General features: G+C 42.6%; 1 protein-coding gene across 2 annotated transcripts in view; it reads right to left on the bottom strand.

The window, feature by feature from the left end:
- Nucleotides 1-25836, bottom strand: part of RHAG (Rh associated glycoprotein) — a 108270-nt gene that overhangs the window by 79766 nt on the left and 2668 nt on the right. For both annotated transcript variants that reach the window (XM_030198739.1, XM_030198738.1), the window contains exons 2-3: nucleotides 13327-13510; nucleotides 3795-3942 (exon numbers count right to left, since the gene is read on the bottom strand). In XM_030198739.1, coding sequence (XP_030054599.1) covers nucleotides 3795-3942; nucleotides 13327-13510 — 332 coding nt within the window. The remainder of the gene's footprint in view (nucleotides 1-3794; nucleotides 3943-13326; nucleotides 13511-25836) is intronic.

The following is a 25836-nucleotide window of genomic DNA, read 5'->3' as shown; positions in this document are numbered from 1 at the left end:
GTGTAAATTGGGGGCCTGTAGCTTCAATCAACCCGTTATGGAATAAGAGGGAAAGTTTGTGAATTAGCATGTGGTAACTATTAATGCGTGGCTGCACATACTAAGTTATAGACCAAGGACTAGATTCTGTATATGGCGCTGAAAAATCAGTGCTGAGAAAATAAGTGCTAAGCTATTCTATAAATAGTGCTCCGAGTTGGGCGCCATTTATAGAATAATGCTCAGCGCTGGGATCCATGAATACTTTTAGTCATGACCATTTACACCAACTGAACCCTGGTGTAAATCCTCGTGCCTATTTTATGTATGTTTTTATGGAAGCAGCTTAGGTTTTGAAGCAAATTATAAGTTTGTAAAACAACTAACTAACTAAATAAATTAGGCACAGATCCCTCTTATTCTATAACAATCTGCAAAAATTCAGGCACACACCTGATCCGCCCAAGATCCCCACTTGGCTGTATCCCCTTTTTTGATCTGTGCATAAAATTAACACTCATAGATATTAATGCCAATTATCACTGATAATTGTCAGAGCCAAATTATTGGCACTAATTGGCTCATTATTTAATTAAATTGTGTGTGTAAATTGGTCATGCGCCTAAATTTATATGCACAATTTAAAGCACCATTTATAGAATCCAGGGGTAACTGCAAAAGCTAAAATGATATGGAAGATTATGGGCATGGAATAGGTTTGGGTGTGGTCACCTACCACAGTAGCACAGGTACGAATACCATAGATACACTTACCATCTCCTAGATAGGAGGTGGTAAGAGCATCTGCACTGTCAATATGGTTATCACATGATAAAGAAATTTTCTATGTAATAACAGAATGAGAGTATGCTGGGAATGCCCCCAACACTTAGTACACAAGCTTTGAACTGACCACATAGTATTTTGGGAACAAAGAAGGCAATTTTAGATTCCAAGAAGGGAACCATCTGGAGCTTTTTTCTGCAAAGAAAACCAGGCACCTGCTTTCCTTTATATAATACTAGGAAAAAAGGCCCGTTTCTGACACAAATGAAATGGGCGCTATCAAGGTTTTCCTCGGAGTGTGTGTGTTTTACAGAGTGTGTGTGAGAGTGAGTGTGTGATAGAGAGAGAGTGAATGTGTGAGTGTGTGTGACAGAGAGAGTGAGACTGGGTGCGAGAGTGTGTGTGTGAGAATGAGAGTGTGTGCCAGGGGCCCCCCCTCCCTCCCTCCCAGTTGCAGGGTCGGCCCTCTCCTCCTCCCTCCCAGTTTCAGGGTCCGCCCCCTCCCTCCCAGTTCCAGGGTCATTGCCCCCCCTCTCCCTCCCTCCAAGTTCCAGGGTTGTTGCCCCCCCTTCCCCCCCCCCCCCCCCCCGCCACCCTGCAACATTTAACTGCAAAATTAGGGAGCTGTGTAGTGTAATAAAACGCACCTGCAACGTTGTGAAGCTGACTCCGTGGCTTCACTGAAGTGAAGGGTTCGTAATGTTCGTCAGATTCGTCAGTCTGTCACCATCTCTCTCGGCCCCGCCCTCGCGCCTCTGATAGGTCCGCCGCCCTTGACGTCATCACGTTTTGACCGAGAGAGATGGTCACAGACTGATGAATCTGACGAACCTTACGAACCCTTCACTTCAGTGAAGCCACGGAGTCAGCTTCACAATGTTGCAGGTGCTTTTTATTATAGTAGAGACTAGGGTGGTAGTTCCAATATGCTCATGCAATTAAGGTGTAACCTCACTTTTACCAGGCACAAAGCTGGTGTAAATTATCATGCAATCTAGATACAAGCATTTACATTGACTCTATGACTAGTGTAAGTGGGCATGCCTAAAATATACCTGCATATTTTCCCTGCCATCCAGGGACAGGAACACACTGCTTAGATATGTTTGGGTTTACAGGTGGTATCACGAAAAAATACTCAGAAGCCCTTTTACTAAGCCGCATAGGCGTGCACGCTCGTCCTATGTGCGTGAATTTTGAACTACCACCCGGTTACCACATGGCCCTGGTGGTAATTTCATTTTTTATGCGCACCCACTATGCGAGCTGGAAACTTTTCTGGCGTGCAACGCTAACTGGGCACTAATTGGCATTGTATGCGTGCTGATGATTACTACCTGGTTAACGCATGAGACCTTACCACTAAGTGAATGGGTGATGGTAAGGTCTCAGACCCAAAATGGACGCACGCCAGTTTTCATTTTGCCACACGTCCATTTTCACCCAAAACAAAAAGGCCTGTTTTGCAGGAGTGCTGAAAAATGGACATGCACACGTCCAATACACGCATCTACACCAGCACAGGCCACTTTTCGGCGCACCTTAGTAAAAGGACCCCTCAGTTCTCTATAACAACTTTAAGCATAAACATTCACCATCTGCTGACCAAACAGGAGAAATACACTTCAGACATATTTAAGACAGAAAAATATCCAAACACATTTTACAGGCATAAAACACACTGTTTCTTCACAGGTGGTATATAAGAAATCAAATAAATAAATAAATAAATAACATAACAACATAATAAATTATAAAAGAACGTAGGCCCAACTTTCCTTTATAGACTAGTGTCCAAATAGGTACCTTCTAGGTGTCTAAAAACAGGTGCTGTTTTAGGGGGTCTTTTACTAAGCTGTAGTAGCGCTTTTAGCTTGCGGTAGAAATCAGCTGGCAGTAAAAGCCGAGCCACCCATTATATTCCTATGAGCATCTTGGCATTTACTGCAAGCTGATTTCCATCACGAGCTATAAATGCTACCGTGGCTTAGTAAAGGAACCCCTTATAGAATTACCTTCTTACTGTGCAGCAAGTGCAAAACCTTACCATACTTTTATAAAATAGACCCTAAGTATCCCACTTCTTCTTGAGGTTTCTTGCGCCAGGCTTCAATTTTTCATTAGTCCATGTATGTGCAAGAATACCCTATGACACCAGAGATAGCAGGGCAGCTTGGATAAGGTGAAATAAATATAGCCTTAGTTCATTAGTGTCAGGTTGAATCAATCATGGATTTGCCTTTTTTTTTTTTTTTAAATCTGTGACTTTATGGTTCTACTACTCTAAAAGATATGAGAAAGACATTCTTAGGTAAAATGAATCATGATCTGCTTATAGAGGGACCCTTTTACAAAGACATGCCCAAAAAATGACCTACGTTAGTGTGGGCATGTGTTTTGAATATGAGCTGGACCATTTCTCCACCATTTCTTGATAAAAGGGGGGTTTGGGGCCGGGAAATGGACATACGGCAAAATTAAAACCAACATGCGTTTATTTATGGCCTCAGCCCTTAACACCACCCATTGACTTAGCGGTAAGGGCACACGCGTTACCCATTCAATAACCATCCAGCGCGTGCCAACTGCTGATTACCGCCGGGAAATCCCCCACAGTAGAAAATAGAACATTATTTTCTACCACAGGTTTTTGGCGCATGCCAAACTCGAAATTGCTGCCAGGTGCACACTCTAGCCAAGTAGTGATGCCGATTTGATGCATGCTACATGCAAGTAGGCCCTTACACGCCTCTGTAAATGGGTCCGCTAAGCTTCTTATGGAATGGAGCTATCTGCATGCTTTGATGAAGCACATGAGAATGCACCTTGCATACTGAAACACTGTACAGACAATATGAGAAGCAGAGATTGCAAAAAAAAAAAAAAAAAAAGGCACATGCAGATGCAGCCAACAGGGAAGGAGAAAGATATATGTACAAATGTCTTGTAATACATGTTAAAATAATCCTTTCTGAGGGTACTGTTTATCCCAATCTTCAATTTTGTATACTAAGCACTGAAATACATACCTCAAGGAATGAAAGAAGATGTTCATTGCATGCAAATACTGCAATTTCAATTATGGTCATGATCAGCATCTGTATTGGACTTGTTTTTCCAAGAACTGCTCCAAATGAGATCAAGACTGTTGCTGTGCTAAAATCTGCATTTATCATTCTAAAGAGAAAAATATATACAGTATATATATTTGGTCAGTGACAAAGTACGGCTCTGCTGTCATTTGAAATTAAATAGGGAATGCCAGTGGATAGAAAGGAGAATGATTAAAATGATGTTTGTTTTTGTTATATTTTAATTGACTGCCTTAAAACAAACAAAAAACCATGTGGTCAAATAGGCCTCCTGGGATGTGGCTGGATATTCATACCCCACCCCTGAACTTCTGAGATCCACCTTTTACCTCATCTGCCTTCTCGCAGCTATTTTTCAAAATGGTATTGGCCTTAGGTCAATTGGCTCCATTTTTGAAAATATCAATGATAGAGCAGGAACAAAAGGGAACATCTCCCCTCTGTAGAAAATCCAGAAATGGAATAAGAGAGGAGTCTGGGAGTTGGTATCAAACCTGGATAAGGGATAGTTTTTAAAAAAACTTAAACAGTTTCTTTCAATTAAAAAAAATGTAATAAAATGAAAGCACAGCAAATAAAAATTAAAACAAAAGCAAAGCAAGAAAAGAAAAATCCAAATGAAACAGATCCAGCTAATGAACTGTCTAATCAGGATACTTCAATTACTGGTTCTCTTAACTTAGTAGCTCCTTTTTGAGAAAAAACTCACTTATAAGTAGATAGTCAGTATACTCAATCTCTACAGAAATCTAAGCAAGCTTGCTGCCATTTAAAGAGAGCTTGGCAAAATTCAAAAGATGTTACAACTAGATTATCTTAGAAAATGCCAACAACAACAAACAAACAATTAAAAATCTTACTCAACCTCTTTATTAGACTTTCAGACACTTGAAAATCAATCTGATGTTCAAGCTTTGGCTGATTTCTTTTCTTCCAAGGTTCAAACAATTAGGAATGAATTACTTCAATCATCAACCTGTTTCGATTGGATTTGGTCTACTTTTGATGTTAATTACCCGTGCTGAAATGCAATCTTTATTACATAAACTTTCTCAATCTGATTGTGCATTGGATTGGTGTCCATCTTTTCTGCTAAATCTATCTCCTGTTATACCAGCATTTTCCAAACTGTTTGCCGGTGCACCCTGGTGCACTGCAGTGAACTCTCAGGGGTGCTACAGCACATCTTGACCTTCCTCCTGGTGCCCACAATCCAGCATCACTCCCTACTTTCCCCTTCTTGCAGGTCCAGAATCTGCCGTTTCCTGATTTTTCCCCCACTGCAGCTACAGTGCTTGCAGCTTGCATTTTCGGGCCATCCGCGATTCACACAGACACTACGGGGACTTCCCTCTGGCGCATCCTGCCCTCACAACAGGAAGTTGCATGAGAGAGGGCCGAAAGTGGTAGTCTGGGAAAAAACATGGAGTGCCTTCCTGTGTGAATCGCGGATGGCCCGAAAATGTAAGCTACAACACTGCAGCGGCGGTGGGGGAAGGATATTGTAACTCCCAAATATGTTCATTGGGGTTTTTTTGTACACTGCTTAGGACATTTTGGAAAAAGCAGTCAACAAAAGCCTGCATTAGATTAAATTAGATTAGATTACACAAAGCCCGTGAAAGAGGTAAGTGCAAGATCTATTCATGTGTTTTGTTTCCAAATGCTAATTTCTCTTGAGGAAGATTATTATCAAATCCTGTGGGCATATTGCAGGCTCATTTGAAATTTGTACCCACAGTGCTGCTGTCCACCAATTCTGCTTCCGATGCTGCCCTTAGCCCTGCACACCTGCTGCTGCATAGAGATGTCAGATGCTATTAAGTTACATTTTTCACCCTTAGCAGCAACCACACCACAGCAGTGCCCAAAGGAGTTAGCCTAAGGAGCAGGCTATGCTTCTTGGGCAAGCTCATTGGGGAGAATCCTGGGTGACTACATAGTTTGCTTTCATTGAAGTTCTTGCAGTCACCAAGCATCCAATTGATTGTACATTCCTGGTCCAATACAGCCTGTTTTTTTTTTATTTTTCCCATGTTCTTGTTTTCGCTGTGTTTTCTTTGGTGATGGTAACTATTGCCTTCCACCTGATCCCAGTATGGTGAGGTCACATTCTAGATCATATCACATCGATTTCAGTAACCATAAGGTCTGCTTTAACCCTACTCTCTGTTTTCTATCCTTTAACCAGTTTTTAATCCACAATAGAACACTACTTCCTATCCCATGACTCTCCAATTTCTTCTGGAGTCTTTCATGAGGTACTTTGTCAAACGCCTTTTGAAAATCCAGATACACAATATCAACTGGCTCAACTTTATCCACATGTTTGTTCACCCCTTTAAAGAAATGTAGTATATTGGTGAGGCAAGAATTCCCTTCACTTAATCCACGTTGGCTTTGAGGGGCATAATCAAACAGGGACGCCCATCTATAAGGGCACACATCTCTAAGGATGGACCTGTAAAGGGGCGTCCCCGACCGTATTATCGAAACAAGATGGGCGGCCATCTTTCATTTTGATAATACGGTTGGGGACGGCCAAATCTCAACATTTGGGTCGACCTTAGAGATGGCCGCCCTTAGAGATGACCGACCTTGGTTTTCGCCGATAATGGAAACTAAGGACGCCATCTCAAAAACGGCCAAATCCAAGCCATTTGGTCATGGGAGGAGCCAGCATTTGTAGTGCACTGGTCCCCCTCACATGCCAGGACACCAACTGGGCACCCTAGGGGGCACTGCAGTGGACTTCAGAAATTCCTCCCAGGTGCATGGCTCCCTTATCTTGGGTGCTGATCCCCCCCCCACCCCCCCCCCACCCCAGGTCCGCCTGCCTGAAGTACACTGCACCCACTACAACTGCTCCAGGGACATGTATAGTACTGCGATGGACCTGAGTATGGCATTTGAGGCTGGCATAGAGGATGGCAAAAAAGTATTTTAACCATTTTTTATGGTGCGAGGAGGTTAGTGACCACTGGGGGAGTAAGGGGAGGTCATCCCCAATTCCCTCCAGTGGACATCTGCTCAGTTTGGGCATCTGTTCACGGCTTGGTCATGAAAAAAAATGGACCAAGTAAAGTCGGCCAAGTGCTCGTCAGGGCCTCCCTTCTTTTTTCCATTATTGGCCGAGGACGCCCATCTCCTAATCACGCCCTAGTCCCGCCCCAGTCCCGCTTTCGCTACCCTGCCGACATGCCCCTGTGAACTTTGATCGTCCCTGTGACGGAAAGCCGTCGAGGGTGTCAAAATATCGGCTTTCCATTATGCCAATTTGGCCGGCCTTGCGAGAAGGGCGCCCATCTCCTGATTTGTATCGAAAGATGGGCGCCCTTTCTTCCCCGTCTCATCTGGCCGCAACCTCGGAGTCATCTTTGACTCCTCCCTCAACTTCTCTGCTCATATCCAGCAGATAGCCAAGACCTGTCGCTTCTTCCTCTTTAACATCAGCAAAATTCGCCCTTTCCTCTCTGAACAGACCACCCAAACTCTCGTCCACGCTCTCATCACCTCTCGCCTTGACTACTACAACTTACTCCTCACCGGCCTCCCACTTAGCCATCTATTCCCCCTTCAATCTGTTCAGAACTCTGCTGCACGTCTTATATTCCGCCAGAACCGATATACTCATATATCACCCCTCTCCTCAGGACACTTCACTGGCTTCCAATCAGATACCACATTCAATTCAAGCTTCTCCTTCTTACCTACAAATGCACTCAGTCTGCCACCCCTCACTACCTTTCTACCCTCATCTCCCCTTACGTTCCCACCCGAAACCTCCGTTCACAGGACAAATCCCTCCTCTCAGTACCCTTCTCCACCACCACCAACTCCAGACTCCGCTCATTCTGCCTCGCCTCACTCTATGCTTGGAACAACCTTCCTGAGCCCTTACGCCAAGTCCCCTCCCTGCCCATCTTCAAGTCTTTACTTAAAGCCCACCTCTTCAATGCTGCGTTCGGCACCTAACTCTTACCATTCAGTAAATCCAGACTGCCCCAATTTGATTGTTTGATTGCCCCTATCGGACTGACTGTTCACTTGTTTTTTAGATTGTAAGCTCTTTGAGCAGGGACTGTCCCTCTATGTTAAATTGTACAGCGCTGCGTAACTCTAGTAGTGCTTTAGAAATGTTAAGTAGTAGTAGTAGTAGTACTTTCTCCTTCGAAAATAAGCTGGTTTGTCTCATTAATCCATGCTTTTGAATATGCTCTTTAATTTTGTTCTTTATAATAGTCTCTAACATTTTGCCTGGCACCGACGTCAGGCTCACTGGTCTATAATTTCCCGGATTCCCTCTGGAACCTTTTTTAAATATCAGCGTTACATTGGCTACCCTCCAATCTTCTGGTACCACACTCAATTTTAAAGACAAATTACATATTACTAACAATAGTTCTGTCAGTTCATTTTTCAATTCTATCAGTACTCTGGGATGAATACCATCTGGTCCAGGAGATTTGCTATTCTTTAATTTGTCAAATTGCCCCACTACATCCTCCAGGTTTATAGAGATTTTATTCAGTTTCTTTGACTCGTCAGCTTTGAATCCCATTTCTGGCCCCTGCACATAGACATTTATGTTGCTATTTTACTATATAACCACATATGTACTGCTGGTTTTCAACCTGTTGAAATTTTCTGTGGTTTGTTTTCTAAAATAGATATGTATGCCACATACTCTTGGTGCATAAGCATCTATTTCTCCTGTATTTTAGAAGAGCCTCTACATCAGCAAATTCTGTTCTAAACTAATAGTGAAACTTGACATGTTTTGTCTTAGATGTCTTAATTCTGACTTCTGCTTCCTTTCTAAAATGGAGCTGCCCATCGATCATTGAACTCACGACTGTTCATTTGTCTTATCCTGAAGTAGTACTTCTTGGTCTTAATATTTATTTATTTATTTAGATTTTGCTCACACCTTTTTCAGTATTAGGTCAATATTGTCTCTTCTATTCATCTTATTCTTATTAACTATCCTCCCTCAGCTTCTAACACCTGGAACTCTCTGGCTAGTACACTATCTGAGGTTATGGATCTCTATCCTAATCTGGTGATTCTTGATGATTTTAGTCTTCATGTTGACAAGCCTGCTTGCTCCCAAGACAAATGCTTTTTCTATTTACTTTTGGATCTCAGCCTTCAACAGCACATTTTCTTTCCCACTCATGTAGCTGGACATCCATTAGACTTAGTTCTTCCTGTCTTAAACCCACTTCCTTCTCTCCATCACATCCTTCCCTTTCTCTTGGTCTGATCACATGCTGGTTTCTTTTACTTTGATTCCTTCCTCTGGTCTGCCTTACGTTACCTTTCCTCCTTATCCCATCCCATGCTCTGGCTCAAATTGATCCTTTCACTTTAGCTTCACTTAGTTCTTTTTTCTTTCTACCTTTTTGGATATGTTTCTATCTGATCAAGTTGCCTATTGAAACTCTAATATATGCACTATATTTATTTATTTATTTATTGCATTTGTATCCCACATTATCCCACCTCTTTGCAGGCTCAATGTGGCTTACAATACATCATGGGTACTGGAAATAGAAGTGAATATACATTAGGTTTACAGAGGGTTTGTGTTACATGGTGGTGAATTACATGATGGTGTTAAAGCAAAAGACATTATAAGACAGTACTAGAAGTTCAAAAGATTATACAGTTACACATGTTGATCTTTGTGATATATCTTGTCGAAGAGATAGGTTTATAATAGTTTGCGGAAATTGGTCAGTTCATAGACCGTTTTCAAGTTATGTGGCAGCGCATTCCAGAGCTGCGTGCTCGTATAGGAAAAGGTAATGCATGCATTGATTTGTATTTCAAACCCTTACACTTGGGAGGATGAAGAATGAGGGGTGTGCGGGAAGATTTTTTTTGCGTTCCTGGGTGGTAGTTCTATTAGATCTGACATGTAGGCTGGGGCATTACCATGGATGATTTTATGGACTAAAGTGTAAAGTTTGAACGTGATGCGTTCTTTTAGTGGGAGCCAGTGTAGTTTTTCTTATAGGGGTTTCGCGCTTTCGTATTTTGGTGTGCCGAATATTAGTCTGGCTGCCGTATTCTGAGCTGTCTGGAGTTTTTTGAGTATTTGCTCTTTACAGTCAGCGTAGAGTGAGTTACAATAGTCCAGATGACTGAGTACCAGTGATTGTACCAGATTGCGGAAGACAATCCTTGGAAAAATGGTCTAACTCTTTTTAGTTTCCACATTGAATGAAACATCTTTTTGGTTATGTTATTTGCATGGTTCTCAAGTGTTAGATGTGACTCCGAGGATTTTCAGGGTGTCCGAAATTGGTAGATTTAGTTTAGGGTTGTTGATGGTGGTAACTTTATTCTTATTGTATTGCGAGGTGAGTACCAGGCACTGGGTTTTCTCAGCATTGAGTTTCAGCTGAAATGCATCTGCCCAGGAATTCATAATATGTAGGCTTTGCTTGATTTCATTGGAGATTTCCCTTAAATCTTGATGGAATGGGATGAAGATCGTTACATCCTCAGCGTATACATATGGGTTTAGGTTCTGATTCGATAGTAATTTGGCCAAGGGTGTCATCATTAGGTCGGTGAGAGGGGGGATCCCTGTGGAACTCCACATTCAGGTTTCCATGTCGCTGATGTAATTGAGTTTGAAGTCACTTGATATGAGCGTGTAGTGAGGAACCCTTTAAACAAATTGAGAACGTTGCCTCCAATTCCGAAGTATTCGAGGATGTGTAATAAAATTCCATGGTCAACCATGTCGAATGCACTTGACATGTCGAATTGTAGCAGTAGAATGTTGTTGCCGTTTGCTATCAATTGTTTGAATTTGTTCATGAGCGTGACTAGTACGGTTTCAGTACTGTGATTAGAGCGAAATCCTGATTGAGAATCGTGTAATATCGAGAACTTGTTTAGATAGTCTGTGAGTTGTTTGGTCACTATGCCTTCTGTTATTTTGGTAATTAATATTGGATTCTATTGTCCCAGTGAAACCAATTATCTCACCCCTGGCACCAGCAACCGAGGTTGCTCTGGAGCATCTGATTTCTAACATACCAGACCAGACAAAATGAAAGATACTGGTGACATTTCAGAAGATCAGGGCCGTGCCGATACGGTAAGCGGCGTAAGCACCACAGGGGGGCGCCGACCTCTGGAGGGCGCCACCGCGGTGCTTACCCTCGCCGCTTACCTGAGCTCCGCGCTGCCGAGGCGTTTAAATCTTTTACCTCCAGTCGCAGCAGTGTCAGTGAAAGCGCTGCCGACGTCTCCCTTCCCTTCATTCTCGTTGGTTCCCTCAGTGTCCCGCCTTCTTCTGACGTCAGAAGAAGGCGGGACACTGAGGGAACCAATGAGCGCGAAGGGAACGGAGACGTCGGCAGCGCTTTCACTGACGCTGTTGCGACCGCAGGTAAAAGATTTAAAGGCCCCAGAGCGCGAAGCTGAGGTAAGGGAAGGGCAGAGAGGCATGGATGGGAGGGCAGGGCCCAGGGAGAGGACAAATTGCCAGAAATGGAAGAGAGGGGAGAGAGGAGGATTGCTGGCTATGGATGGAGGAGGGAAGGGCAGAGAGGGACAAGGATGGACATGGATGGGAGGGCAGGACCCAGGGAGAGAGGAGAAATTGCTGGAAATGGATATAGAGCAAGAAATGAAGAAGAAAGGAGGAAAGTAAAGAAATAAATGAAAAGGAAGCCCTGGAAACGGAGTTAAGAGGACAGATAGCACAGAATCAGATACTGGGCCAGCATGATCAGAAAAAGAAAGTCACCAGACAACAAAGGTAGAAAAAAATCATTTTATTTTCATTTTAGCGTTTGGAATATGTCCACTGTGAGAATTTACATCTGCTATCTTATTTTGCAATGTATAGCAATTTATTTCTAAGAATATTGCTGACAATTCTTTTCAGTGTGGCAAGTGGTGAGTGATCATTTTCACGGGGGGGGGGGGGGGGGGGCGCCAATTGATAGTCTGCAGGGGGGCGCCAGAGACCCTAGGCACGGCCCTGCAGAAGACCACAGCATCTTGTCCAGAGCTCATCATTTGTATCTACTCAATTGATGGAAGCCTGGAGAGTTTATTAGTCTAAGAAAATCACTTTAGCTGCCAATTGTTCTAAGCAGCTCTTCTCAACCATTTCCACTGACTCCTAGCCAATAGCAAATTCTTTTACTAACTTACACTTTCTTTTCCTTCAGATTTCCCAAACATAGACCATTGTCGCCCAGCTGCCTTCAATCTAGAATCATCCTCTCTATCGGACACACCTTCAGATTTGACCCATCTATGATGTCCTTTAATAGTCTTAGCAATCTGGTTTTGTTTAAACTATTGTTATCCAAACCTAGAATTTGCTCACTTGACCCATTTCTATCTTCCTGGGTCAATAGAGGGACATTTTTTATATGATGTCAAAATTCAATTTTGGACGTTTAGCAAAAAACATCCAAAACTCCAGTGCCAAACATGGTCATTTTTAACTAGAAAGACGGTTCAAAAAATGCCCTATTTTAGACATTTTTGTGCTCATCTTTCTTTAAGGGCTATTTTAAAACAAAAAATATCCAAGGGAAAAACACACAAAAACAAGCTATTGGGATGTCTGAGGGCCAGCATTCTTATTAGACTGGCCACACAGACATCCCAACTGAGCAGTGGGACAGCCTAAGGGGCACTGCAGCGAACTTCATATAACAGGTCCCAGGTACATATCATATCATAACCCCTTTATATTGTATGGTGAGTCCTACAATAATAACAAAAAAAATGTACTGTACCAAACTATACACTACTACAATAGACCTTATCCTAGCAGATGTCACCTAAATGTGGGTTCAGTAGGTATTTTGTGATTTTGTGTATTTACTATGTAAGCCGCATTGAGCCTGCAATATGTGGGAAAGCATGTGGTACAAATGTAATAAATACATAAATAAATAAATTTTGGGACACTCACATTTTCCATCACAAGTGCACCAGTTAGAGTTGGGTATGAGCCTGGTCCCCTTCTCTACAATCCACTGCACTGACTACTAGGCTACTCCAGGAACTTGCTTGCTGCTCTAAGAGGGATGGCCATTATATCTGGAGCTATCATAGATTCTTGTATGTACTCTCACTTTCACCTTTTAGAGGGGTGGGATAGAGTCAGTAACCACTGGGAAATTAAGGGGTAGATTATTCTTTTATCCCACCAGTGGTCATCTGGTCAGTTTGGGTACCTTTTTGGCACTTAGCCATTATTAAAACAGGTCTAGCCAAAAAGTCTTACTTTTTGCCCTGGATGTTTTTACAATGTTCCATTATCACAGAAAAAAGCATCCAAATCATAAGCCTGCATTTGGAATTTATGGACTGTAGTAATTATCTTCTTTTTTACAAATACTGCAAAAATATACTTCAGATTTCAATTTAAAGGGTTAAAAGAAGTAATCATGTTCTAAACAAGAAAGAAAAAAATAAGTACTTGAGTATATCAATGTTGATTTTTCCATTATGAAGGTGCCAGAATCCTTGCATCAAAGTTCCCCACTGCAGCCCAAATGCAGCAATGAGCATGTTGATTCCAATGCTGCTGAATCCATATCTTTTCAGGAAGGTCATCAGGAAACCAAATCCAACAAAGATCATCACATGGACATCTTGAAATACTGTTAAAGTAAACAAACAGATAATTTTATGCTGCCTTTGAAAGGGATTTGGGACATCAAGAGGTAAGTACACCTACAAGTGCATAATTTAGTATAATAAGATGTCTTATTACACTTACCTACCAAGCTTATAATGCTGGTCAGTTTTCACTCCATTTGCAAGGAAGTAGCAATGCACAACATCCCAATAGAATGCATTTTCATAGTTAATTCACATCTTAGAATCAAAAATGAATGTACAAATGTTATAAATACATTAAAAAAATCTCTACTTAAGAAGTCTTTTTATGTGTGCCCTTCAACATGCATTCCATGTGTCTGCTCCAAAATGATCAAACTCTGATCTAAGGGGTCCTTTTAGTAAACTGTAGTAAAAAGTGGACTCAGCACACTTACACGGGTGTTTCCCCACTCGTTAAGACCATTTTTACCACAGCTGGAAAATGGCCAATTTTCTTATTTTTTTTAATTAATAAATTTTGCCATAAGTATGCGGCCATTAAAAATATTAGCGGATGAGCATGTAACAACACATACTATATGGGCAGTAAGTGCTCATGTGCTAATCAGTTAGTGCTCAGTAATGTAGATGCACTAACTGATTCGTGCAGAAATGTCCACTTTCCACCCAAGACACTACCCCTTCAATTAAAATAAAACTATTTTTTAGTGCATAGCTTGCATATGCAGATTTGACTGCAGGATGCCTTGATTTGACAATTATCACACATCCCACACTAAGGCATTTTAAGCTGCAGTAAGCAGGGGCGTAACCGGAGCCCGAGGTTGGGGGCACATTTTGAGTGCCTCCCCCCCCCCCACCGCCACGCCTCGTCTCACCCCCCCACCACCTCGCCTCATCGCTCCCCCTCACCTGCTTGCCGTTTCTCCTCACCGCCTCGTCGCTCCCCCCGCAAAAACAAACACCAACCCCCACTAGCCGATGCCTTCTTCAGCGCCGGTCTCTGGCACAGCCACGTTCTCTGTTGTGCTCTTCTTTCTTCTTGCTCCTCCTGTGCACGCTGATGCTCCTTTACGCGAAACTGCTCAGTTTCACGTAACGGAGCGTCAGCATGCACAAGAGGAGCAAGAAGAAAGAAGAGAAGGCCAGCGAACGCGGCTGCGCCGGAGACCGGTGCTGAAGAAGGCATCGGCTGGCGGCGGATGGGGACCCCCGCCAGCCAAACCAGACACCCAGATGAAATTTGTGGGGGCCCAGGCCCCCGTGGCCCCCCATAGCTATGCCACTGGCAGTAAGTGTATGCTAACACTAACCCCTAAATCAAGATCTTCTCACATTTATACATTTGATCAGTAACCTTGGTGGTTGCTCATACATTCAAAAGGCAATCCTCCTCATTTTATAACTTGTCACCTAAATGTACGTTCCTGTTTCACACTTAAATTTATAGAATACTAGCATTTATGCACAAAAATGGCAGCAGAGTGACCAATTGCTATTCTATAATTATGTACTAAAATGGCTTAGCATGTAATAGTAAGGGGTTGTTCACAGGGGAACGGACATGGACGGAGTAGAGGTGAGGCTGATATTTATATTTTTAACATACAGAAATGTAGGAGCGACCTAGGGGCCCTTTTACTAAGCCGCGTGGACCCAATGTGCTCCAATTCAGAACTACCACCCGGCTGAATATTCAGGTATTCTGTCAATTGCTGCCCTTATCCAGATAAGGACGATAATCAGCACCAGCATCCAGATTAGAGGGGGTGACTGAAACTGTTCTTTTTGGTTTTGGCCAAAATTAAATCTGTGGTGGAGTGTAGCCAAAATCAAAACTGACAGCTAGGATCTGGCCCAGCCCAATCAGGAACAGCCCACCCTCCCCCCCTGCACAGAATATCCCCCCTCAAGGACCCACTTATTGGCACCCCAAGCCTACCGTACATCCACTGATGGTCTAGTGGCTAGTCAGGGAAAGATGAATCTCCAGTTGTTCCTGCCTATACCATCTAATCTGCCAAAAGGGCTGCTGCGATCTCCAGTGGCAGTCTACCAAGTCTCCCCTTTGCAAATCAAGCAAACTCTTTGTGAAAAGTGTTCTCTTAAGAACATTGCTCTTATAGGGCCTCTTTTACAAAGACATGCTAGCGATTCCTGTGCCGTAAATGAGAGGAAGCCCATTCAATTCCTATGGGCTTCCTCTCATTTGCCATATGGAAACTGCTAGCATGATTTGATAAAAGAGGCCCATAGAGAAAAAATGCCTGAAAAATCCTGAACAAAATAGACAGGGGAAATGAGACAAAATGAAAATAGGTACTATTGTAGATAATACACTGAAATCCTCTGCTCATTTCATAATGGTGCTCTAGCAATCCATGGTCTTACCACACCTTGAGTACTGTGTGAAATTCTGCTCTTCGCATCTCAAAAAAAAAAAAAGATATAATAAAATAAGGAAAGGTAGAGAAGGCATTCAAAATGATAAAAAGGAGGGAATGATTCCCGTGTTAGGAAAAGTTAGGAAAAGAGATTAGGGATCTTTATTTTGGAGAAAAGACAGCTAAGGTGAATATGATAGAGGTCTATAAAATATTAAGTGACACGGAAATGGTTACACAAATCAGTTATTTGCTCTTTTAAAATATACATGGACTAGAGCGCACACAATAACATTACTAAGATATTATAAACAAATCAGAAAAATTATTCAATGTGTAATTATGCTCTGGATCTATCTGCTGCTTTTGACACTGTTGATCACAGCCTACTCCTTGATACGCTGTCCTCACTTGGATTTCAGGGATCTGTTCTTTCCTGTTTTTCTTCTTATCTCTCCCAGCGTACATTTAGTGTATACTCTAGTGGATCCTCCTCTACTTCTATCCCACTGTCAGTTGGTGTACCTCAGGGATCTGACCTGGGACCTCTTCTTTTCTCCATCTATACTTCTTCCCTTGGTACTCTGATCTCATCCCATGGTTTTCAGTATCATCTTCATGCTGATGACTCCCAGATCTACCTCTCCACACCAAAAATCTCAGTCGAAATTCAGGCCAAAGTATCAGCCTGCGTATCTGACATTGCTGCCTGGATGTCTCAGCGCCATCTGAAACTAAACATGACCAAGACTGAGCTTCTTATCTTTTCCCCTAAACCAACCTCTCCTCCTCCCCCATTCTCTATTTCTGTGGATAGCACTCTCATTCTTCCTGTCTCATCAGCTCGTAACCTTGGGGTCATCTTCAACTCCTCCCTCTTCTTCTCTGCACATATTCAGCAGACTGCTAAAACCTGTCGTTTCTTTCTTTATAATATCAGCAAAATTTGCCCTTTCCTTTCTGAGCACACTACCAGAACCCTCATCCACACTCTTATCACCTCTCGCTTAGACTATTGCAACTTGCTTTTCACAGGTCTCCCACTTATCCATCTCTCTCCTCTTCAATCTGTTCAAAATTCTGCTGCACGACTAATATTCTGCCAGTGTTATTATGCTCATATTAGCCCTCTCCTCAAGTCACTTCACTGGCTTCCTATCCATTTCCGCATACAGTTCAAACTCCTCTTATTGACCTAAAAGTGCATTCACTCTGCAGCTCCTCAATACCTCTTCACTCTCATCTCTCCCTACATTCCTCCCCGGGAACTCCATTCACTGGGTAAATCTCTCTTATCTGCACCCTTCTCCTCCTCTGCTAACTCCAGACTCCATTCCTTTTATCTTGCTGCACCATATGCCTGGACTAGACTTCCTGAGCCGGTACATCAAGCTCCATCTTTGGCCGTCTTCAAATCTAAGTTAACAGCCCATCTTTTTTTATGCTGCTTTTAACTCCTAACCCTTATTCACTTGTTCAGAACCCTTATTTTATCATCCTCACTTTAATATTCCCTTACCTCTTGTTTGTCCTGTTTGTCCTAATTAGATTATAAGCTCTGTCGAGCATGGACTGTCTCTTCATGTTCAAGTGTACAGCGCTGTGTACGCCTAGTAGCACCTTAGAAATGATTAGTAGTAGTAGTAGTAGTAGTAGTAGTGTTGCCAGAGAATGTGGTGATAGCTGCTAATGTAGCTGGGTTTAAAAAAAAGTTTTCGACAAGTGACTGGAGGAAAAATCCATAAACATTTATTAAGATGGACTTGGGGAAATGGAATCTATCTACCCTTTGGGACCCTGCCAGACACTTGTAACCTGAATTGGTCACTAAGCTTGCAGTCCAAAAATTTTCATTTTGTTTAGTTCTCCTTGTCTTTTATGGAATTTTCCATTTTGTTATGTTTTATAAATTAAATTTTTAGTAATGTTTCAAATGAGTGTACATTCTTTCACACTCAGAAAGGGTGCACTATTTCAGCTATAGGATGCAAACTCATAACACAGATGACAAGGGGAAAACACTTTTTTTTCTATGAATTTGGTTCAAAAATAGCATGCAAAATGTCATTTACTTCCCATATCATTTAAAACAAACACATCCCTTATGGTCAACATTTGAAGCAAAATAACTGACCTGTTGTTAATTGTGGGCTATCTTCTCAGGGTCAGAGTTTAGAAGGAGAACTTGGGGGGTGAGGGTATTTGGATTGCCTTTGTGGCATTAAAAACCACTGCAATTTTGCAAAAATTCAATTTCTGGATGGAGGCATCCTAATGGCTCACCTTGTATGTCAACTTTGTAAAATCCCCTTAAGCAAGTAATCAAGGAGGTCTTTTACTAAAGCTTAGCTTGAGTTATCTGCAGCAGGGCCCATAGAAATAAAATGGGCCCTGCTGCAGATAACTCAAGCTAAGCTTTAGTAAAAGACCCCCTCCCCCCCAGATGGCCAATAATTCTTGAAACTAATTACAGTAGGTCCAAATCTATATATCAAACCAGATATAAGCAATGCTGCTATTATAACTACTCTTAACAGTTCACAAAAGAAGGTGACTGAAGAGCTTCAGAGGCAGGTCTCCACGGATTACTTAGTGGAATTCAATGGCGATTGTCCACCTACTATCATCATCGGTCCAAATATATATAAATCTTTATAACTTCTTCAAGTAACAATGTACTTACCTTAATCAGATAACTTGATGGTTTCAAGGGACTTTAGAGCCCAAACAATGTAGAATTCTCAGGGGATAATCTGCCCACACGTGTTTTGCTTTTCTGCTGTCTCAAGGCAAAAACCTTTATGTTTCTTCACGATTACTCAATTCTTCACCCCTTTCACCAACCTTGAGACAGCTGAAAGGTGAAACACATGTAAGCACATTGTCCCCTGAGAGTTCTATATTGTACCGGTCTAAAGTCCCCTGAAACCATAAAGTTATCTTATTAAGATAAATCCATTGTTACTTTAAGAAGCTATAAAGATTTATAACAGTTTATTTGGACAGATGAGGATAGTAGGTGGACAATTGCCATTGAATTCCACTAAGTATTCCGTGGAGACCCACCTCTGAAGGTCAAGGCAGCAGTTACCTTCTTTTGTAAACTGTTAACAGTTATAATAACAGCAGTGCTTATATGTGATGTGATATCCACTATTTGACATGTAAGTAGCAACATTTAGGCAACAAAATCCACCATTTTATATATTTAAGTGATGTCACTTAAATGTTCTAATCCCTAAAAGGTGCCACTTATATTTTGTTGTAAACTGTCTGTTCCCATTGTACATGCAGCCTACTAAATGCCCTCCACACACCCCACGACCATATTATGTACATTTTTAAAAAGATTCCAAGATCAGTGAGCCTTTTGTAAAGTAGGTTGCAAGTTTTGCAATTTTAGCTCGGACATCCCTTTTTCTGATGTAGACATCCTCTGTAAAATTGGATTTCACACGAAATGAACTTCCATAACTAATTTTAAAGCAGCCAGGAATAATATTGCTCATATCCTCTGAGGTAACAATAGTGAAATGAGAGTCAATGCACAATGGTATGTTTGGTGTTTCAATATACTGTAAGTGAAAAGGGCTTGCTAACATTGTCTTGCAAATAATGTTGCTTTGGGAAACTCCAATTGTTTCATTTTCTTTAATAGAGAACTGATTGTGGCTGGAAACTGATGAGGAACTTTCCTTAGCTGCTATTCAATATTTTCTTGTTATTGTTGGATGGCAACTGCCTTCTGTTCCCCACACCCACCATACCCTAGTTCCTGTTTTCTTATTTAAACTTTTCTCAATATGGATGTCAATCTCTTTCTGTAACACTTTTTTTCAGTGCATCTTTTCTAGCAAAAAAGGTGCCGGTACTCAAATGCTAGGCCACCCTTCAAGGGTGGGGTGATCACTGAAGGATCCACCCCACAATAGCCAGGCCCCCTGCAACCAGTCACAGAACCTGACAAGGCAGAATTGGTGTGTAGAGCCTGAGCTCTTTCATTAAAACTTGGGGTCTTTGGGTCAAATTTAGCAGACAATAGAAAAGGTGCCAGTACTCAGTACCCCCAAGTACCCCCACAAAAAAAGCCCTGCTTTTTTTTTTCTATAGACACAGAAATTAAAGGAGACGAAAAGATGGGAACGGGACATGTAGAAACTGGTACTATCAGCCTTTAGAGAGATCTTGAGAATCTGGTGTTGGCCTACCTGTATCAGGCTCTCTGCACTGACAATAGGTTTCAGACAGGGATATACCTCGGGATTCTATATATGGTGCCTTAATTTCCATTGGAAATTGAAGTGCGCGCCCAAAACTGGCCTGAGCCCTTAACGCCACCCATTGATCTAGCGGTAAAGGCTCACAGGCTACACGCACAATTACCACCAGAACTGGTGCGCATAGGAGGAAATAAATAAATAATTTATCCATGCGTTATGGGTGCGCACCAAATCTGAAATTACTGCCAGGAGGGCACGCTGGCATGGCAGTAGTCTCATTTGTGTGTGCTTTGCATGCACATAGAGCCTACCATGGCTCATTAGAAGGGCCCCTTCATTTTAATTGACAGATTACAGAGAGATACGTAAGGTATATATAGCTTAACAGCCTGATGGGTTAGTTTTGGGGTCAGGTAGAGATGATGATGATTGCATTGCATTTGCCAGGTATATTGTATGTTTTTGGTTGCCACATTGCAAGGATAGTGGCCTCAAATCTGGCCCACTATCTTTTAAAGGCTGGGTCATCAAAGCAAAAAAAAAAATGAAAAAGGCTCCACCCCATTCTCTTAATAAAAGTCCACCTCACCCCTTTATTCTTTTAAATAAATTAGATGTCCTCATTTGGTAGCCTGACCCCTAGTATGACTAGATGCCTGAAGGGTGGCATTGTGATGGTGCAACTGACAGGGAAGGAGCAACCAGGGATCATTCCTTCCCCCACTAGACTGCAGGGATCCCATGGAGCCAGGGGGTGCAAAGGTTGGAAGACTTGTCAGCACCCAAAATTTAGATCCAGAGGTTGGGGTGGGCTCAAGGGCATGAAATGAAATTTTACTTCAGCACACAGGGATGGGAGGGGAAGGTTGAGCCAGGTGCATACTTTTATTTTAAAGACATTTTTAACTTACTCCCTAGGAGTATTGATTTACAGATTAGTAGACTGATGTGCCCAAATGTAGGCATGCAAATGGGAGAATATGGTAGTTCGGTGCTAAAGTGGTGGTAAAATTGCAGGTATGTACACAAGTGTATTTGGGTTCCCTATTACTAAGCTGTGGTAAAAGGGCCCCTGTGCTAGCGGCAACATGAGTTTTTGCTGCATAGCCATTTCAGGGGGAGCAATTATCGCCACCCATTGAAGTGGTGGTAAGGTCTCTTTTGCTAACCCAGCGGTAACCCCCTGCGCTGACAATTTTAGAAAAATTCTGGCAGTGCTAGAAATGCCACATGCTGAGGGTGGAACTACCACTGGCACCTGCGTTGGGCCAAAGGTATTTCTGGATTGCCGCCTGACAACCCTTTAGTAAAAGGGCCCCTTAAGTGTTGTTCTATAACTCCATTTCTGAGCTCCTGTATTAGTTGTTATGTGTCAACAAGAGCCTTAAGTGCTGCAGGAAGCAAAATTAGTGGTGGCTTAGCCATGTTTCTCCTTTGCAGCACAGCTGTTCTTAACTTCTATTTGTGAGGAGGCCAAATTATGACTATTTATGTAATACATTTAGGGGGCCTTTTACTAAGGTGTGCTGAAAAATGGCCTGTGCTGTTGTAGGCGCATGTATTGGATGTGCGCAGGTACATTTTTCAACGCACATGCAGAAAAGACCTTTTTATGGCCGGAAATGGATGTGCGGCAAAATAAAAATTGGCGCATGTCCATTTTGGTCCTGAGAACTTACCGCCACCCATTGACTTAGCGGTAAGGTCTCACGTATTAACTGGGCAGTAAACATCAGTGTGCTTACACTGCCAATTATCGCCCGGTTAGTGCTACGTAGTAGAAAATAAAAAATATCTTCTGCCGCATATATCGGATGCATGTACAAAATGGAATTACCGCCCGGAGCTCGGGGTAGCTGGGCAGTAGTTCCAAACTGACATGCATTGGACGTGCATAGGCGCCTACACACCTTAGGAAAAGGGCCCCTTATTAACTTAGGAGCCCTTTTATCAAATCGTGGTAAGGCTACCAAGGCAATGGCATGCAGCAAATTGGCCCTACCACCAGGCTCACTCAGAAGCCTGGTGGTAGTTCCAGCTTCCGCCGAGTGCCATTTCCAGTGCTAGGAACATTTTTTTTTCTACTGCTGGGTTAGCCTCTTAAATAGGAGTTGGTAAGGGCTCCAGAAGTAAATGTTCACATGCCAATGTGCTGATTTAGCGCACAGCCATTTACTTCCCCTTTAAAAAAAAACAACTTTTACCCGCTGTGGTAAAAGGGGGCCTCGGTGCCACCACAGGCCCCCGTTTACTGTAGCTTCATAAAAGGACCCCATACAGTCTTGTTCAGCCTACTGTGGTTTTCAAACATGCAACTTAATATAAAATTGAAGATAAAAACAACCCTTCAATGTAAAAACATCTAAAAAGAACACAATGATTCCAGAAAAAAACAAAAGAGAAACCAATATATACATTTGTTTTAAATCATAACATACACTTCTGAATTTTTAGAAACTGATCAAAAACCTGTTTACTTAGTTTTTCAGACCTCAAAAACCAATCTTGAGGCTTAGGCCTTTAATGTTAACTGATGTGTTCCTCGTGATAGAATTACAGAATTCTTATTGCATTGTCCATAATATTTTTGGTTGTGTTACACTAGAAGTAATTTTAGAACAGTTGCATGTAAATAGCAGTATATCCAGATTTACATGTCATACATATGTAAATGTTGATACATTATTCTGGCTTGAATTTATGGAGATTACAATATTGTAACACCTAGTGGCGTTCCTAGGTTGGCTGCCACCCCAGGGTGCAGCAAGACACCCCCCCAGCGCAATGACACTCCCCTCCTCGGCGCATCATGCCCCCCCCCCCCGGCGCAATGACACCCCCTCCCCGGTGCATCAAGTCCCCCCCCCCCCCGGGTGCATTCTTGGCTGCTGGAGGGTGGCTAGAGCAGCCGCGCACCTGTCGGCTCCACTAGCTCTCTGCTTCCTCTGCCCCAGAACAGGAAGTAACCTGTTCCGGGGCAGAAGGAGCCAACAGGCGCGCGGCTGCTCTCTGCACCCTCCTGCAGCGTGCACCTGGGGTGGACCACCCCCACTGCCCCGCCCTTCCTACTCCACTGGCAACACCATAGAAGGTGCAGCACAATGCTTTATAATTACAGAGAATCTGATAGCTGAATCCCTGTTTCTGAGCGCTGATACAATAAACACTTTCTAATAATGCTATGGGTACTGGTTATTTAGGGGTCCTTTTACTAAGCCGCGCAGGCACCTACGCATGCACAACGCACATCAGTTTGGAACTACCACGTGGCTCGGGCAGTAATTCCATTTTTTATGCGCGTCTGAAAATATTTTTTTACATTTTCGAATGTGTGGTGCTAACTGGGCGGTAATTGACAGTGTATGTGCATTGACGATTACCGCCCCGTTAATGCAAGAGACCTTACCACTAAGTGAATGTGTGGCAGTAAGGTTTAGGATCCAAAATGGACACGCACCAATTTTTATTTTGTTGCACCTCCATTTTTGACCCCCAAAAAGGCAATTTTTAAAGGCACGTTGATCATTTTGAATATTGACCAGAGTTCAACATCTATAGTGTGTAATTGCAAGGGGACATGGAAATGGGAGGGACATGGGTGGGTCAAACATTTAAGCCCTGAGCTTCTAGAATCATGTTAGGTAAACACGCACCTGTAACATTTAGACACAGACAGGTACCCCAGCCATTGACATGGTATAAGTGGCTACACCAAGCAAAAAATATGGACAACAAACTAAAGATACTAAAGACTATGCTAAATAAACATGAAGTTTGTTGATAAAGACACCACCCAGTCACAGATCTGGTGTTTACTACTATAATAAAATAAAGAAATGAAACTTCAAATCTCCAAGTAGGGGAATTCTCACAAACCCACTACTATTATCAGGAATCAAGTCTTATCATTGTTTTCCATACTGGAGGAAAGAAAAAGAACCAATGAAAAAAATTCCTTACAGGAGAAAAACGATAACGATTGGTTCCAAAATATCTTCTAGTTCTTAATTACAACCAGAAACCGTGAATTGATATGCTTTACTAAACTCAAAAAATGTTTCAAAAAAAGTTCCCTAAAGTAAAGATTAAACTACAAAAATAATAATATGTTTATAATGAACAAGCAGGCTACACCTAAATGTTGGCACCTAAATGCCAACTTATGCTAGAATTATGCACTTAACTTGGGTGACCTGTAAAGAATTTACCCTTATAAGGATAGCATTGTTGAAAATTCTTCCAGACCATGTCTGCACAGATCAGACAGTGCTGTGGCAGGGCCACCGAAAGACTGAACCAGGCCAGGTGCAGCCCCCCCCCCCCCCCCCCCACGATCATCGCCACTGCCGCCCCCCCCCCCCCCCACAATCATCATCCGCTGCTGCCCCCTCCCCCAGAATTGTCACCGCTGCCCCCCCAGGATCGCTGCCACTGCAACAACTACAATTCAAATACCTTGGCTGGCGGGGATCCCAAGGCCCCGCCAGCAAAAGAAGTCATTCTCCAGCGCTGCTCTTCATTCTGCCAATTGCCTGCCTCTGCGGCTGCTTTTTCTCTCAGGGCATTCTCGGTTTCAAAACCGAGCATACATGCCTGAAAGGAAAAACAGCCTCTTAACAAGCAATGGGCAGAGTGAAAAGCAACGCTGGAGGAAGACCTGCAGTCGCTGCTCCTCCGGGACCTCCCCAGCCTCCAAGGTTGGCCCGGCGCCAGAGTTTTCTCTCTCCTGCTCCTGTCGGGACATGATCACCTGGGTCCCGTCAAGAGCAGGAGAGAGAGAGAGAGAGAGAGAGAGAGAGAGAGAGAGAGAACCCAGTGCCGGGCTCCCCTTGGAGGCCCAGGCTGAATTTTGCCCCCCTCTTGGCGGCCCTGTACTGTGGCAGTACAAGGCTAGAATACAGTGGAGAATGAAATTATCTGGAGAGCGGAGATATTCAAAACATTATCTGGATAACTTTAGGACTGCAAAAAAGCCATCCTAAAACTATCTGGATTGCTATCCATATAGTGGACACAAAAGGATAGCACAGCTACTCACCACTCTACCCTGATATTCAGTGCTCTTGCAATCTACTTGCGCCGACTATCTGGAATATTTTTAAATGTTGGAGCTGGTGTTTAAAAAAAATAAAAGCTGGCCATCCATGTACATTTAGAGAGCCAGAGAGATATATCTCTTTTTACGTGGTAATATTTATTCATGTGGTAGTATTTATATTTATAAAATTATTGATACCTTTAAATATTATCCAATACTTCCTTTATGAGCTTTCCTGATATTGTCAGAACTTCACTTAGGAAGAATTCAGATATCGTTACTGTGGAGTAATGAGCACTATCGCCTCCCTTCCATGGGCTGGAAACTTTTTTTTCACAATATCCTTCCCTAGCCCTACTGTCCCAAAGAGAAAGAGATTCAGGTCTGAGAACGGAAACCAGGTGCATCATAAATCACTGCACAGCTGCCTCTGGGTCAGTGGGTCAACTGTGAAGAATTGATAGTGACTTCTTCATCTATGTCCTTTACTAAAATATGATTGCTGTCCTTCCTTTCCTTTTCTGAAACATCACACTTGTTTCCAGGAATAGTCTATAAACAGTGAGCTAATGTCAATTACAGTATTTTCACATGAAAGTCAAATATGTTCATGGTTATCGGTAAGCAATAATGACAGTTTTATTGTAACTATGCTTCAAATGAGTGAGCTCTGCAGTGATTTGTGATGAACCTGGTGTCTGTTCTCAGACCTGAATCCTACT

This window comes from Microcaecilia unicolor, chromosome 3 (assembly GCF_901765095.1).
Source record: "Microcaecilia unicolor chromosome 3, aMicUni1.1, whole genome shotgun sequence".
NCBI lineage: Eukaryota > Metazoa > Chordata > Amphibia > Gymnophiona > Siphonopidae > Microcaecilia > Microcaecilia unicolor.
The sequence above is the reverse complement of the archived record's forward strand: the minus strand, read 5'-3'. Positions and strand labels throughout refer to the sequence as shown.